General features: G+C 46.6%; 1 protein-coding gene across 1 annotated transcript in view; it reads right to left on the reverse strand.

Moving 5' to 3' along the window:
* ITIH2 (inter-alpha-trypsin inhibitor heavy chain 2) overlaps nucleotides 1–10,985 on the reverse strand; it is a 38,422-nt gene extending 27,437 nt beyond the window's left edge. Inside the window, exons 1-6 of the mRNA XM_046013880.1 lie at nucleotides 10,520–10,985; nucleotides 9,087–9,161; nucleotides 7,511–7,543; nucleotides 5,697–5,866; nucleotides 2,744–2,848; nucleotides 1,614–1,776 (exon numbers count right to left, since the gene is read on the reverse strand). Of these exons, the coding sequence (XP_045869836.1) occupies nucleotides 1,614–1,776; nucleotides 2,744–2,848; nucleotides 5,697–5,866; nucleotides 7,511–7,543; nucleotides 9,087–9,161; nucleotides 10,520–10,603 (630 nt within the window). The 5' untranslated portion in view covers nucleotides 10,604–10,985. The remainder of the gene's footprint in view (nucleotides 1–1,613; nucleotides 1,777–2,743; nucleotides 2,849–5,696; nucleotides 5,867–7,510; nucleotides 7,544–9,086; nucleotides 9,162–10,519) is intronic.
* Nucleotides 10,986–14,659: the final 3,674 nt, after the last annotated feature.

The raw sequence follows: 14,659 nt of genomic DNA on the forward strand, positions 1-14,659 counted from the left end.
TTAACCCACTGAGCCACCCAGGCGCCCCACAAAATAAAAAATTACTTAAAAAACAGGGGCGCCTGGGTGACTCAGCGGGTTAAGCCACTGCCTTCGGCTCAGGTCATGATCTCAGGGTCCTGGGATCGAGTCCCGCATCAGGCTCTCTGCTCAGCAGGGAGCCTGCTTCCCTCTCTCTCTCTCTCTGCCTGCCTCTCTGCCTACTTGTGATCTCTCTCTGTCAAATAAAAAAAAAAACAATTAAAAATCATTATCTTCATGGACTCAAACTCAAATTCTTGGACTAATAGCATACAGCCTAGTCTCAAATCTTAATTGTTTCTTAGCTCTGTGTCCATTGGCAGGTTATTTACATATATCTGTAAGTCAGGGCTAATAAGATATACTTTATAATTTGTGGGGAGGAATGAATGACCTAGAAGTACCTTATTCAAAATATTCTAGAACTATTCTCATATCATTAACTCAGTAGCTAAATCCTACTATTAACAACCTCAGCACCTGCTTCACTGTAGGCAAGTTGCCAATCACATCTATTTACCATGGGATTCATGGAATTGAGCAAGAGAGGGGTGCCTGGGTGACCCAGTCAGTTAAGCGTCTGCCTTCAGCTCAGGTCATGATCCCAGACCCCTGGGACTGAGTCCTGCATTGGGCTCCCTGCTCAGTGGGGGAGTCTGCTTCTCTCTCTCTCCCACCCCCACTCATAGTTTCTCTTGCTAACTCTATCTCAAATAAATAAATAAAATCTTTAAAAATAAAAAAGAATTGGGCAAGAGAACGGCACACATTCACCAACACTGCCAGAAACACAGCCAGGGTCACATGATGAGCTGTGCAGAGCCTCCAGCCAGAGCTGCAAGAGGGCACTGAGATCCAGCCCATAACCTGCCTGCCAAGTCATGGGTCCTGACATGGAGCTGCATTTGTCAGGTCAAGGGCACCTTTTCCTAATTTTCACCAACGCCCCAGATGTGCCGGTAGGGGCACTGAAAAATGATGCAGGGGCGTGTGCCCTGAGAGCGAGCTGACGCCACATGGCGGTCATGGGAAGAAGGTCGGTTCCATCGGTCTGATATGCACCTTTTCAAACTGGAATGAAAATGTCACCATGATCAATTATCCCCTAGAGTCGCCCCTGCCTGGGGGTCTCACCTTCCTATCTGTCAGATGGAGAGGCAGATTGGGAACATGGTGTGGCCACCGAGGCCGAGACTGCAGTGCCGTAGCTAGGAGACCATGGGTCAAGGAGAGCCAGTGGCTGCCAGATGCCAGGAGAAGCGAGGAACAGATTCTTTCCTGAGCCTTCACAAGTAAGGCCCTGCTAACACCTGGATTTCAGACTTTGGTCCTCCAAAATTGTGAGCAAATGAATTTCCATTGTCTTAAGCCACCCCAGCTGTAATCGCTTGTGGCAGCAAGGCTAGGAAATCAGGAGCCAAACCCGCACTGGAGTCGGTCAGGAAGCGTCCAGATGGACTCCAAACCCATGGCCGTCTTGCTGACTGGCACGCACCCGACGCCACAAAGAGCGGAGAGCAGCAGCAGGTGCAAATCGGGGCCGGGAGCCATCAATGGAGGGGTCACTGCACGCCCTGCAAACCCCGGCTCACCTCCAAGTGTCTGGCCAGCCGCCCCGGCTGCAGATGGAGCCTGTGTTCATAGGATCCCAGCTTCCTCCACTTCACTTCCTGGTAGTGAAGTTCAAATTGCACCTTCGCTCCAGCGGGGATATTTACTTCGGTTTTGAAGTTTTCCATATCCAGAGCCCTGCTCCTAGAAGTTTAAACCCCCAACATAAGTCAGCACATGCACGATGGAGGACAGGACCCCGCATCCATGCAGAGGGCACCCAGGCTTTTGTGGGCCATCGGGGCTGCTCAGGTGTTTATGAAAATGAAGAGGAGGTTTGATTGAGATCACTGAAAGTTCTAGGGAACTTTAATTCTACCCACAGTTGGGTCTCCTGTCCTGCCTGATCTTTTTCCTCCAGAGCGTTGTGGAGATCTGAGTGTTATCTGCAAGAAGCGATCAGGGACAGATCCCTGTTCCACGCCGGGACCTTGACACATGTCATTTCTGACACGGCAGCTCTGCAGGATGGATATCAACACCCTTGTTTTCAAGATGATAACAAATGAGGCTATGAGATTATTAGTAAATGGCTCAAGACAACTTGGCCACCCAGGCATGGAGCCGGGGCTCAAACCCAAACTGATAATTCCAGGGATAGCCCCCATTTCCTCCGCTGCATCGAAGGCTCATTCTACAGATTCTTTGCATCTTTAAGACTCTTCAGGAAGAAGAAATTTAAGATCCCATCAAGTGGAATATGTATTTCCAGCGTAAGCCCCTGTTTAAATACATACTTATGGGGGCGCCTGGGTGGGTCAGTGGGTTAAAGACTCTGCCTTCGGCTCAGGTCATGATCCCAGGGTCCTGGGATCAATCCCTGCATCAGGCTCTCTGCTCAGCAGGGAGACTGCTTTCCCCACTCCCTTCCCTGCCTGCCTCTCTGCCTACTTGTGATTTCTGTCTGTCAAATAAATAAAATCTTTAAAAAAAAATAAAATAAATAAAGAAATAAACACATACTTATGAAGGTCACTGTGATCATCGCTTGAGGTGTTTGGTTTTAAAGAGGAAATGGCAGCAGATTATCAAATGAGGCTGATTTGGGCCTGGGGATTGCATGGGAGCAGCTAGTGGCTGAGACCTTGACCCTCTCTGGCCCAGCCCTTACCTCACCAGCCCCGCCGTCTTGCCTTTGGCTCTGGCCTGGGCGTAGAGCGCTCGACCCACGGTCTTCTCCTTAATGGAGCTAGTGAACGTCGTGCCGTCCACAGTCCTAAAAAAACGACAGGAGGCCCCCGAGTCGTTGAGTTTTTCCGAGCAGTAGTTTCAACCAAACAAACGAACAAACAACCAACCAGGTGGGTTTAGGGAATGCGGGCAACTATCACTGTGAACCGAGAAGAAATGAGAAGACGGACATCTGCCCATCTCCTAGTCAGGAGCCCCTCGATCTGAGAGAGTCATTTGAGAGACAGGCACCCATCCTACAAGCTTCCCCTCAGGCTCTGTTGCTTGTGTTTAAAATTATTCCTCATTTTTGAGTTTTACCCTTCAGGTTAAGCGTTGTTCTTTTTGGGTAGCCCTCCTGAAGGACAAACATGGCGAGGAGAGGTGACAGATAAATCACGAGTTCTCTAGCTCACGTTTGTTTAGACGATGATTCTAATAGCCTGGCACTCATACTTTCCAGCAAGGGTGGAAAAGAGTGAGGGAAGAGGGAAGAAGGTGCAGGGGAATCCCTCTGCAAATTTGTGTTTACCCCTCTAACATCTCCCTTCGGGACCTCTGACTTCCCTCTGTGACTCCATCTCTGCATACCTTATTTTAAGTGACGGTCATCTAATGAGTTCCAAGTAATGATGGGTCAGAGCCATCTGATTTACAGAATTTCAGAAGTAAAACGGACCCCATGGCCTTCAAGCGGACAGGATCTCTCACCATGTGAAGAATGCTAGATGTTCTGCAGCGTGAAGGCTAATTTCCTGTCCCAAGTACCAGTGCTATGCCTGGTGAGGCGCACTTGAAGGCCACCTCTTTCGATGCGAAGTCAGCACCAGGAGACGGTGACTTGCTCACGGTCACACAGTTGGTCAGAGATGGAGCTCGAACTAGACCCCACATGTCCAGGTCTGTAATATTGCCCCCAACCCATACTCGGGTTCAAAGACCAAGGAGTTTTCTCAAAAAGAAGCTGTCTCTAATGGGAGAATATTTGGAATCTTGATAAACAAAAAAGCAGAAGAAATATTTTGAATAGAAGAAATAGTTTGTGCAACTCATAGGAAATGGCGGTGATCAAGTTGGCTACCTTCTCTGGTCTTACAAATTCAGCCCTCAGTGGAGGGAGACCAACGTAAATTGTTGTTGAATTGTTGTAATTCTATCTTTTTTTTTTAAAGAGTTTATTTATTTATTTGACAGACAGAGATCTCAAGTAGGCAGAGAGGCAGACAGAGAGAGAGGAGGAAGCAGGCTCCCCAGTGAGCAGAGAGCCCAATGCGGGGCTCGATCCCAGGACCCTGGGACCCTGACCCGAGCCGAAGGCAGAGGATTTAACCCACGGAGCCACCCAGGCGCCCCTGTAATTCTATCTTTTGTCACCTCAAACCTCCTATGACATGAGAGGGAGAAGAAGAAAAGAATAAAGGAAAACAGAAAGAAGCAGTATCTAGAATAAATTCTGGTTATGTGGCTTCAAAATTAAAATGTATTATAACAGTTCTAAATATACTTTTTCAGACCCAGTATCATCTAATGCCACTACATAGAATCTCTTCTTTCTACATTTCCTTTGTTAGAACAGACTGCCTAAAATTTTTTTGAAAAATAAATTTCTAAGCCAATTCAAAGGATACCAACTCAAAGTCACCTAATGCCTTTTCCCCACCTACTTTGTTTAGTTTAGAAAATATAGTTAATGTGCTCTGTAGTTTCTAGAAGAAGAAGTTTTTAGACTCTATTCATAGTTATTGTTGGTTACCTTGGTGGATGAAAGACCAAAACAGATGAGAAGTAACTCAATCGAATGTCTTAGTAAAAAAAAAAAAAAATAGGTTTATGCAGAGCCTTGTGTTCTGTTCTAGGCAACGTGGACAGGCCATGGCCAGACAGAGCACACTCTGGGGATGGCTGTGTAAATGGTTGGGGGTAGAAAGCCATTCAAATATTTGGAAGAACATGGGGTGTTTAGCTTTGATGCATAAAGCCACCGAGCGGGACCAAGATAAGTGGCCTCACTTTTTAAAAAGCACTGGAGTGGCTGAAAAATGTTTTTCATTATGGAAATCTTCAGACAAAAAAATAGAATAATAGAAGAAACCTCCATGACGCCATGCCTGAACCACACCATTATGAGTACTCAGCCTGTCTCATTGCCCCTCGACCCCGCCCTCTCCTTCTCGATTATTCTGAAGCCAATCTCAGTCAGCAGACCATTTCATCCTCGAACACTTCAGTATGTATTTTGCAGAGAATTAGAAAAAAAATTTTTTGTGAGTGGAACCAGAGTCACTGGGTAGAAGCGGAACAGATTTCAATGAAGTAGGAGAAATAATTCTAACAGACCTGTCCCTCATTGAGTGGATTGCTCTGGGAAGTAGTGAGTTCATCATTAAGGAGATATTCAAGTCAAGCCTGGATAAACCACCTGTCCTCGGTGTAACAGAGGAATTCAATCACTGGACAGGTGATTGGATTTAATCCGTGGTTCTCATGCTTTTTCCCCATAGAGAAGCATATGACAGGTGACACGGAACGGCTCTGCACTCCCTATATGGTTTCCCATAAGCCATGGCAAATTCGTGTATTTCTCCCCGCCTCCCACATCCCCTCCCCCACAAGAAAGCCGATTAAAATGCAAGTAAGTGTTGTTACCGGAGAGACAGCTTGGTTGCTTTAATTTTTTAGACACCAGAAGCAAATCATTCCCAAATTCTGATATTCTGAACAGAAACAAATCATGGGGGCAAAGCCCATGATGACTCTTGACCCCCAGTGGGTCCACAGCTCTGAGAGTGAGAACCAGTGTAGCAGCTGGCCATTAAGGAACATTCTAACCGTGAGGGGGTTGGAGTCTCTGAGTAGAGCATACCCAGTTTCTGGTCGACATAGGGGTTACTCACATGGAAAAGTTAGAGATGAAGGCTCCTTTGGGAATCTGAACGTCAAACACTGCGTTCTGAGGCTCTGGGGAGTTGTTCACCACTTTGGTCTGGATGACGGTGCTGGCCATACGAGAAGTAATAATGGACTGCACTTTATAGCTATAAAGAGTCACTTGATCAGCCTCTTCCTGTAATCGGCAAGAAAGCACAGGGGGACTCAGAGCAAAATTACCCAGAATTCCACCACGTATTTCGTGGTGAGAGCATTACATTTTAGTATGAATAATTCTCAGACACTGATGAGCATATAACTTGGATAGTATTAAACATTCTCCTAACTTGGAACCCTCGCTCCCAGGCAGAAGCCCGCCTTTGTTTTGAAGTAGCTTGAGATGCCCTTCAGCTCTGAGTCTACTAATAACGACGTTTAAAAGGCAAATACAAGTAGAAAATGGTTGTGGGACACAAGATTGGATTGAGAAAGTTCAGGAAATAACTTCAAAGGCAGGACCCTAGCCCGAAGAAAGGAAAAGGATAGCAGGGTTTTAGGGGACCTCGGCTGTATCTCCAGAGGGGGGCAAAGCCAAGGGTACAGTGGGATGGAAAGACGCATGTCGTCCCCATATTGCTATCTTCCTTCTTCCATCTTTTTTTTTTTTTTAATAATTTTGTTTATTTATTTGATAGAAAGAATGAGAGAGACAGGGCAGAAGCAAGGGAGCCACAGAGGGAGAGGGAGAAGCAGGCTCCCCGCTGAGCAGGGAGCCCAGCGCAGGGGCAGATCCCAGGACCCCGGAATCATGACTTGAGCCAAAGGCAGACGCTGAACCCACTGGTCCACCCAGGCGCCCCCTACCTTCTTCCATCTTATCTGTTATGGTGCCATCTTCTTCCCATTCTCTTCTCCTTCCCCCAATTAGAACAAAGTAGGACACACTGATGGGAGTGAGCAAAAACTGGAACATGAAGGGTAAGTATCTTGTCGATGCCGTGACGGGTCCAGCTCTCTGGACCTCCTTTGCTAATCCTTCTGTCCTGATTTAAGGCAGCTCCGGCCTAACCACCTGCAGGCCATCACTGTGCTGAAAGGCGGGGTACTGGAAGCACACATCTTTCAGGGGACGCCTGAGAACCCCAACCTCCTTCCGGGCTATGGCAGAGGTGACCCATCGGGTCTTGCTTTCTTCTCCAAGAGGATTTGCTTATTTCAATACTAGGCGTCATCCCCACAACTTTGTTGGCCAAGAGTAAGCCTTTCAACCCTGTAACAGCCAGCTCACCTCAAACTAAGACCAAAGTCCAGGCTGAGTTACTTGGCCTTCCTACCCCTTAAAGGCGTGCTTCTCGCAGTTTCTGTCCGTTGAGAGCAGGAAGTCAAAGGAAAGCACTTCCTTTTGTGTTTTCTCGACACAGGAAGGACTTCTTTGAACATCTCGGGGAATCGGACCGTTTCATGTTCGGGAACTCCTTTCCCACACTGTCTACCCCTCTCCCCCCAAATCCTCTAGGTGTCATATTCTAAATTAAAACAGCTATATTGGAATGAATATGTATGCTTGGGTGAAACCTAGGTTTTTCGGCAAAACTTGAGAGAACAGAGAGAAAGGACATTTTTCAGCTCCTGGTGATATCTCTCCTAAGTATATACCATATACTCTTTCATGCTGAATTTTAGCCACACTTCCAAACAGAATTGGGCAAGAGGGTGTTTCGAAAGTCAGGTAAATGCTCTCAGGGCTAGAGACAAAGAGGCAGCCGTATTGATCTCCTGAGAATAGGTAACAGGAAAATCATTCAGTCATCAATTTTTAACAAAATCAAAGTAAACTCACCATCGTTTCTCCAGATTCTCCGGAAACACTTCTCTGTGAAAGGAAGGCAGATAATCATTTTTCAAAAGTGTGTTACTTATTACCTAGGGGACAAAAACTGCTTTCTCTCAATCAAAAAAAAAAAATTTTTTTTTTGTCCCTTTCAACACTGAGCTACAATTCATTCACTGGAGCCGAGCATAAATGCCAAATATTCTTGAAAACTATTTTCCCACTGGTGTGTTTCTTTGAACACATTTCTCGGCCACTTTGCAAGCACACCATTCTTTGATATAATGCTGGAACATGTACTTTTAAATGAAAATACTCAACGGAACTCATGCTGAGTGGCCTATCTCCCTTTCTCTGGTTCGATTTTCTTAATAGCTGAATAATAATCTGGTTGCCCCAGGCTACCACAGGGCTCTGGACTTGTCATTTCCAAGGTCCATAGTATATTTGTCCCCTCACCCCAGCAGTCATCCTTCAGATCTCAGCTCAGGGAGATTTTCTCTGTCAAGCTCTCTTACACCCACCCCCAAACTAAGGAAGCCTTCTCTTATTAACTTTTCACGGCAGCTAAGCTCTTCCTTCCAAGCAAGACAGCGGGAGAGCCTGTCTGTCTCCTCCATTGGACTGGGCTACATGAGGGTAGGGATTTCGAGGCATTTCCTCTTTGGGGTGGCCCTGGACTGGCACAGGGACTGGCGTGTGGAAAATCCTGCACTTTCACTGCTGTGCTAGGGAATTATCCACGGGAAGGACTGTCCTCTAGGCACGGAAGGCTGAGTTGGGTTTACAAGTGGGTGAACATCTAACGTCTGTGGGACTTTGCCAAAATAAGTCAGGTGCCGGATACGAGGCTAGCTAGCCTGACCTGACTTGGGGTGAACTGAAGTTTTAGAGAGTCTTACGTGACCTCGTGAGGTCAACAGTTGACTTCTTTTGAACTTTTTGAAGGTGATTCACAATGACGAAGTTTTCTCTCTTGTGACTAGATGACACGAGAACCTGCCCATTGGGTTTTTATATTCTTGGTCTACAAGAAACCGGGACTTTGAGAAAGTCCAAAATTCTCATCCAAACAAAAGAAGTCATAGTGTTGCTTCCATAAACACCCCCTTTCTCAGCACGTGGCCTGCCTGGGGGAGAAGCCACTCCCTTCCTGGCCTCCTGGAGAACTCATCCCATGAGTTAGAGGATGCATCCCTGCTGTGGGATGACTTTAGGATGCAGCCTGGAACCTGGTCAGTCCCTCTGCCCTCTGAGCCTCTCCCCAGGGCAGCAGTGACCGCGGGGTGTGGGGGAGGATGTGGGCTCAGTGGCCAGCATCTGCCACCACTGAGAACAGCAATGCCCGCCTAAAAGGAAATCCCTCTGATAAGACAGTGAACTCATCCCACCATCTGAGAATTTGAAGAAAACACACAGCCATCTATCCTGTAAGGAACTAAGGTGACCCATTCTGATTAAAAAAAAAAAAGAAAAAGCTCCGAGAAAATCTAGCAGAAAGCATCTTAATCCTTCCCCCTCCTTCATTATCTCTTTCACAATCCTTTTCCCTTATTTCCCCCTTCAAGACTAAGGCTTGTTGTACCTGATGCCTCCGGTTCTCTGGCACAAACTGAAACTTGCCTGGGGCCAGTTCCACAAGATCTCCGTATTCTGCAAACTTAAAAAAGAATGTAGGTTTTTTTAAATTTCTATTAATAAAAAAGATCTAGAGCAAAGGAGGTGGGTAGGGACAGGCATAAGGGCATTCACCCTGTTTCTCTATCTTGTTTCCTATACCTTTGGGAAATCCTTTTTTTTTCTTTCTTTCTTTCTTTTTTTTTAATACAGAGACTTCTTTAATGTATTTATATTTGCTAGCTATGTCTCAGAGGTGAGAGCATGGACGCTAGTCTCTTCAAATTTGTTGGATGAAGGAATGCACTTCTTCGTTTTCTGGAAGATGACAGGACTCAGAGGTCGGGGTCACAGTAACCCAGCGATCAGTAGGGTGTCTGGTAGACTGGTCTACTGGGTAGACCTTGGCATCAGCAAGAGCAAGAGAAATGTGCCCATAGGTCTTGTCCAGTTAAAAATGTTGGAGAAAAAATGCTGCTGGGAAATGAATACCAGTAAGAAGTGACTGAAAAAGCACAAACACATTTGGGTGTCTTGGCTTCGATCGCTGCTTCTGCCGGTGAGATTTCCAACACACTCTGGCGATTCTTAAGGTGTTGGAAAATAAGATAATTTCTAAGCAGACAGAGTGATTTTGTTTTTTCTTTTCCCGCAAATACGCCATCCTGTTCTTTGGCATTTCTGTGGGTAAGCCACTCTGCAAGGATTACAAAGTCTCTGCATTTCCTAGGATGTTCCCATAACACACGTTCCTTTTCTGGCATCGAAATAGCTTTGGCATGACTTCCAAAATAACTCCGTCCAAGACTTTCCTTATGTGGGGGATGGCCAAGGGTGCTGAGTGGAAACCTTGGCCTCCCTGGAAAGAATCCCTGCACTCTGCCAGCCCACTTGCCATCTCCCCTCCTTAACAGCAATCTTGAAAGTGTCTTGATGACAGGGTTTACTGCTCATGTAGGTAGGAAAGACAATGCTGCTTTGATAATGACTTTTCTTGGATTCTTAGTGCAAGAGTGATAACGATGTATCGTCCTTGTCACAGCTAATAATTATTAAGTGCTTTCTAGTGCTTGCATTGTGATGGGCAGTTTACATGCGTCATTGAATTCCCCTAACCCCCCTTTGGGTTTGATCAATTATCCCCATTGTTTAGGTAAGGAGTAGGCAGCTGTGTTCCAGAAATGTCGCACTGCGGGCCAGTCCACTGAATTTGACTGAATTCTCCTGCAAAACCCATTAACGCTTTAAAAGGTAATTAGAACAATGAATACTCCTGCTCGGGTGAATTTTACCATAAATTCCCTTTCCCCACAGTACAGGGTCCTCGAACAGCAACAGCCACAGGCTATCTGCTGACCCTGGGTGGAGGCCCACAGCAAGGAGTTTTCCGGGAGTACTTACTTCTGGAAGTCCACTGGTGGGGATCTCAAAGCCCTGTGTTCCAGAAACAAAGATGCAGAAGAGAAAGCACGTGAGTCGATTCATTCTGCCCAGTGGCTTTGCCAAGCTCCCCGTGCGGGGTCCCAGCAGAACTCCGCTCCTCGCTGAACCCGGTTCAAAGGAACGGCAGGAAGGGTTCGTGTTTTAAAAGAAGAAAAAAAGAAGAAAGCTCTCAGACTTTGTTCAAAAACAGGACAAATATTTGTTCTGGAGTTCAAACTTGAGCCGTGGGGGTGGATCCGCCACCCGGAGGTTATCCAAACAGCCGAGCCAGAGGTAGACCCTGGGCTGTGAGGACAAGTCAAGGTCAGATGGACGTGCTTCCTTTGGTTTTTGCTGATTGCTGCTCCTCTCAGAGTCAGAGCAACCCGAAGATCGGCCTCATCCTCTCTGAAGGACCCAGGTGGGAAACTAGAGAGGGAAACAGAGTCAGAGAGCCAAGGGCCAAAGTGCAAAGTTTCTGTAAACGAAATCCTTTTGTTTCAATGAAAGCAGGAGAGGTTGAGCAAGAGGGGAAAAAGAAACTCCGTGGTGATCTGTGCAAAGCATTCCCTGCTGGCGTTTTCCCCTCCTCTTTTATAAGTAAGTAGCTTTTGCAGTAGAGAACTGGGCAGGCAGCTGGGCGGGACACGAAGACGTGCTGAAGAGCGTGTGTCTGAAACCAGGAGTCACGTTGGAAAAAATTAAGAAACACTGTGCGGAAAGGTCACTTCTCTTAAAAAGAGAAGCCAAGAGATTAGTATTTGTTGAGGGTGCAATTCCTAATCTAGAAAATTGGAGAATTTCATAAAAAAAAATTCCTGGAAGTAGCAAAATTGTTTAGCCAAACAGCACGGTACAAAGTGAACCCACAAAATCCGTCACATCTCTCTTTATTAGTTAGTGGTTGCACCAGAAATAGCACGGAGAAGTCCTTTTTTACTAATTGTATCAAAAGCACATAGGAATTTAAGTCAGGGCAGAGATTTATAATAAGAAACATCTTAAACTCTGGTAAAAAGAAGGAAGTTATGCATAAATGGAGAACTGTATTCTTAAGATACTAACTGTTAATGCTAATAGTTAAAGGGGCTAATAATTAAATCATCAGCTAAATTTATACATACGTTTTTATTTTTAAAAAATCTTTTAAATCTTTAATTTTTAAAATCTTTTTTAAATGATTTTATTTATTTATTTGACAGACAGAGATCACAAGAAGGCAGAGAGGCAGGCAGAGAGAGAGGGGGAAGCAGGTTCCCTACTGAGCAGAGAGCCCGATGCGGGGCTTGATCCCAGGACCCTGAGACCATGACCTGAGCTGAAGGCAGAGGCTTAACCCACTGAGCCACCCAGACACCCCAATATATATATTTTTTAAAAATATTTTATTTATTTGAGAGACAGAGAGAAAGAGAGAGAGAGCAGGAGCAGGGGGGAGGGCAGAGGTAGAAGGAGAAGCAGACTCTTTAGTGAACAGGGAACCTGATGTGGGGCTTGATCCTGGGACCCTGGGATCGTGACCTGAGCCAAAGGCAGATGCTTAACAGACTGAGCCACCCAGGCGCCCCAATTTATATATATAACTTCATAAAATATTGATGTTAGTGTCCCATAGAAGAGTTTATGTAACTGGAAAACTCTATAGGATGAAAAGACAAAAGCCAAAGAAACATGGTTTTTAAACAGTAAGAATCATGCCCAGTTTTAGGTTTTAAAATACATTAAAAAGCACAAGTTTTTTTTTTTTAAAAACATGGTTTAGAAAAATAAAAAAATAAAATAAAAAATATGGTTTGGTGCTTTAAAATATTGATACTAACCTGGCGATTCACAGACCTGTACCCATGGGGCTAATAACAAATTATATGTTAATAAAAAATAAAAAATTTAATAATGAAAAAATAAAATATTGATACTAATCAATGGAATAAAAGAGTGAGTCCAGAAATGCATGCCATATAGAATATGCTACTTAGAAACCTATAACAACAGAACAATAGGGAATGAATTCAGTCCTTAAGACATGCTCCTGGAACAATTAGATAATGGTATGAAAAGGAGTTAACTTAATCCATACATACCTCCGATACATAACAAATTTAAACGGTTTGAAGAATTTCATGTCACAGGAGTAATGAAAACTGGGTAGGCTGCTATGCGCTGGCTCTTCTTTTAGGCACTTAGAAAAGAAAACGATAGCATGAGTAAAATATACATGATTAGCAAAACTAGTTAAGATAACTCAGTTGGGCTAACTCAGTCCGTTAAGCATCTGCCCCAGCTCAGGTCCTGGGATTGAGTCCTACATCAGGCTCCCGGCTACTCTGGGAGCCTACTTCTCCCTCTGCCTCTCCCTCTTTCCCTTTGTCTCTCATGAATAAATAAATAAAATCTTAAAAAAAAATTTACTAGGACCGGTGAAGTTGCAGCCTCCCTACTCCTCCTTTACAGAGGAAAGCAGGGAGGCTTAGAGAAGTCAAGTGACTGACTCAGTGGCTGGAGGCAGGACAGGAACCAGAGACCTGAGGCCAGCAAGCCTGCACCCTGCCCTGTCGCTAGCCAAGATGATGGCCTGGGGGTGCCTGGGTGGCTCAATCGGTTGAGCCTCAGACTCTGATTCTGGCTGGGCTCCTGGTCTGGAGGCGGGGGTGGGGGGGGGGGTGGGGGGATGGGTAGTTGAAGGGTGTCATGGGATCAAGCCCTAAGGCAGGTTCCATGCCTCAGCAGGGTCTGTTTCTCTCCCTCTCTCTTCCCTTCCCCCTGGCTTGTGCGCACACAAGGGCTCTCTTTCTCTCAAATAAATAAAGAAATCTAAAAGAAAAAAAGAAAGAAAAGAGGACGTTCTGGCTCCTGCCCACATGGGGACACGCAGACCAGCGGAGAGATAATGCACAAGGAAATGGAGAATTCCAGTACGCAGGTTAAAATGCTCACACGGCATGAACGCAGCTTTAATTTACTATAAAACACGTGTCTTGATCCTCACAGCTAGGTGGGGGCGAGTTCCAGGACCCGCAGCGGATGCCTGAAACCTCGGGCAGTCCTGACCTCTCTACCCACTGTTTGTCCTACATATTCGAACCTACGACCCACTGTTTGTCCTACATATTCGAACCTACGATAAGGTTTAATGTGCGAATTAGGCCCGGCAGGAGACGAACAACAGCTAATAATAAAATAGAGCGATTACACCTGCACCCCTGGGGCAAACAATGCATTATATGTAAAGAAAAATAATTAATAAAAAAAAGAGCGATTACAACAATATGGTGAGAAAGGTTCTCTAAACGTGGCCTCTCTGTTCTCTCTCTCCGAATACCTTAGAGCCGGCACCGACCCTCCTTGCAGAGACTGGGGATGACAACGTGCCTCGGGGAGGAGATGGCGTGGGGGACGCATGCGTCGGGGCGCAGCGAGGGGCGGCCCGACCTTGCCACGTGGTCGGAAGACCATCCTCTTCTAGCTCGCGGTGGGGACCGTGGGGAAGCCACCCCGGAATCTGGACCTCCGGAGAGAGGGGGACGAGAGAATTCCGCCAGAAAGCAATGAAGGGTCCTGCGGTGCGGGAGTCATGGGGAAACCGACGGCCCCACACGCTGGGGGGCGCCGTGCGCTGCTGCCTCTCTCCGGGGAGCACCGCGAGGAAAGTGGGGACTGCAGACCCCGAAACCGTTGCCCCGCTGCCTCTGCTCTGGGAAGAAATTCCCGGGAAATAATTCAAAGGGGGAAAAATCGAAAGGAAAACTTCATGCCGCAGAAATAGGGACAAGAAGGAAACTGGCAGATGATGGGGGGATGGCGAAGAGAGGGAGGGGTTCGTTGGTGATGAATTCGTTCGTGTTCCGTCAGCACCGGCGGAGACTTGCAGTTGTACTGGGTCCTGGACACCGAAAGGGCGCGGCGTGAAGGCGCGCGGAGGCAGGGGCGGCCGACTGCGCTGGAGGCGTGACTGCCCACTGCGCGGAGAGGAGAGACGGTGCTTCCATCCGGGCGAGAAGGAAGGCCAGGGTCTGTCCAGGCTGACGGCAGGAGAATGCCCCTTGCGAAGTGAGCCTCGGGTGTGCAGAGGCAACTGCGGCATTCGGGGCACGGGGCCACCTCGGGCTGGTGGGAGATGGC

Source organism: Meles meles, chromosome 7 (assembly GCF_922984935.1).
Source record: "Meles meles chromosome 7, mMelMel3.1 paternal haplotype, whole genome shotgun sequence".
Classification (NCBI taxonomy): domain Eukaryota; kingdom Metazoa; phylum Chordata; class Mammalia; order Carnivora; family Mustelidae; genus Meles; species Meles meles.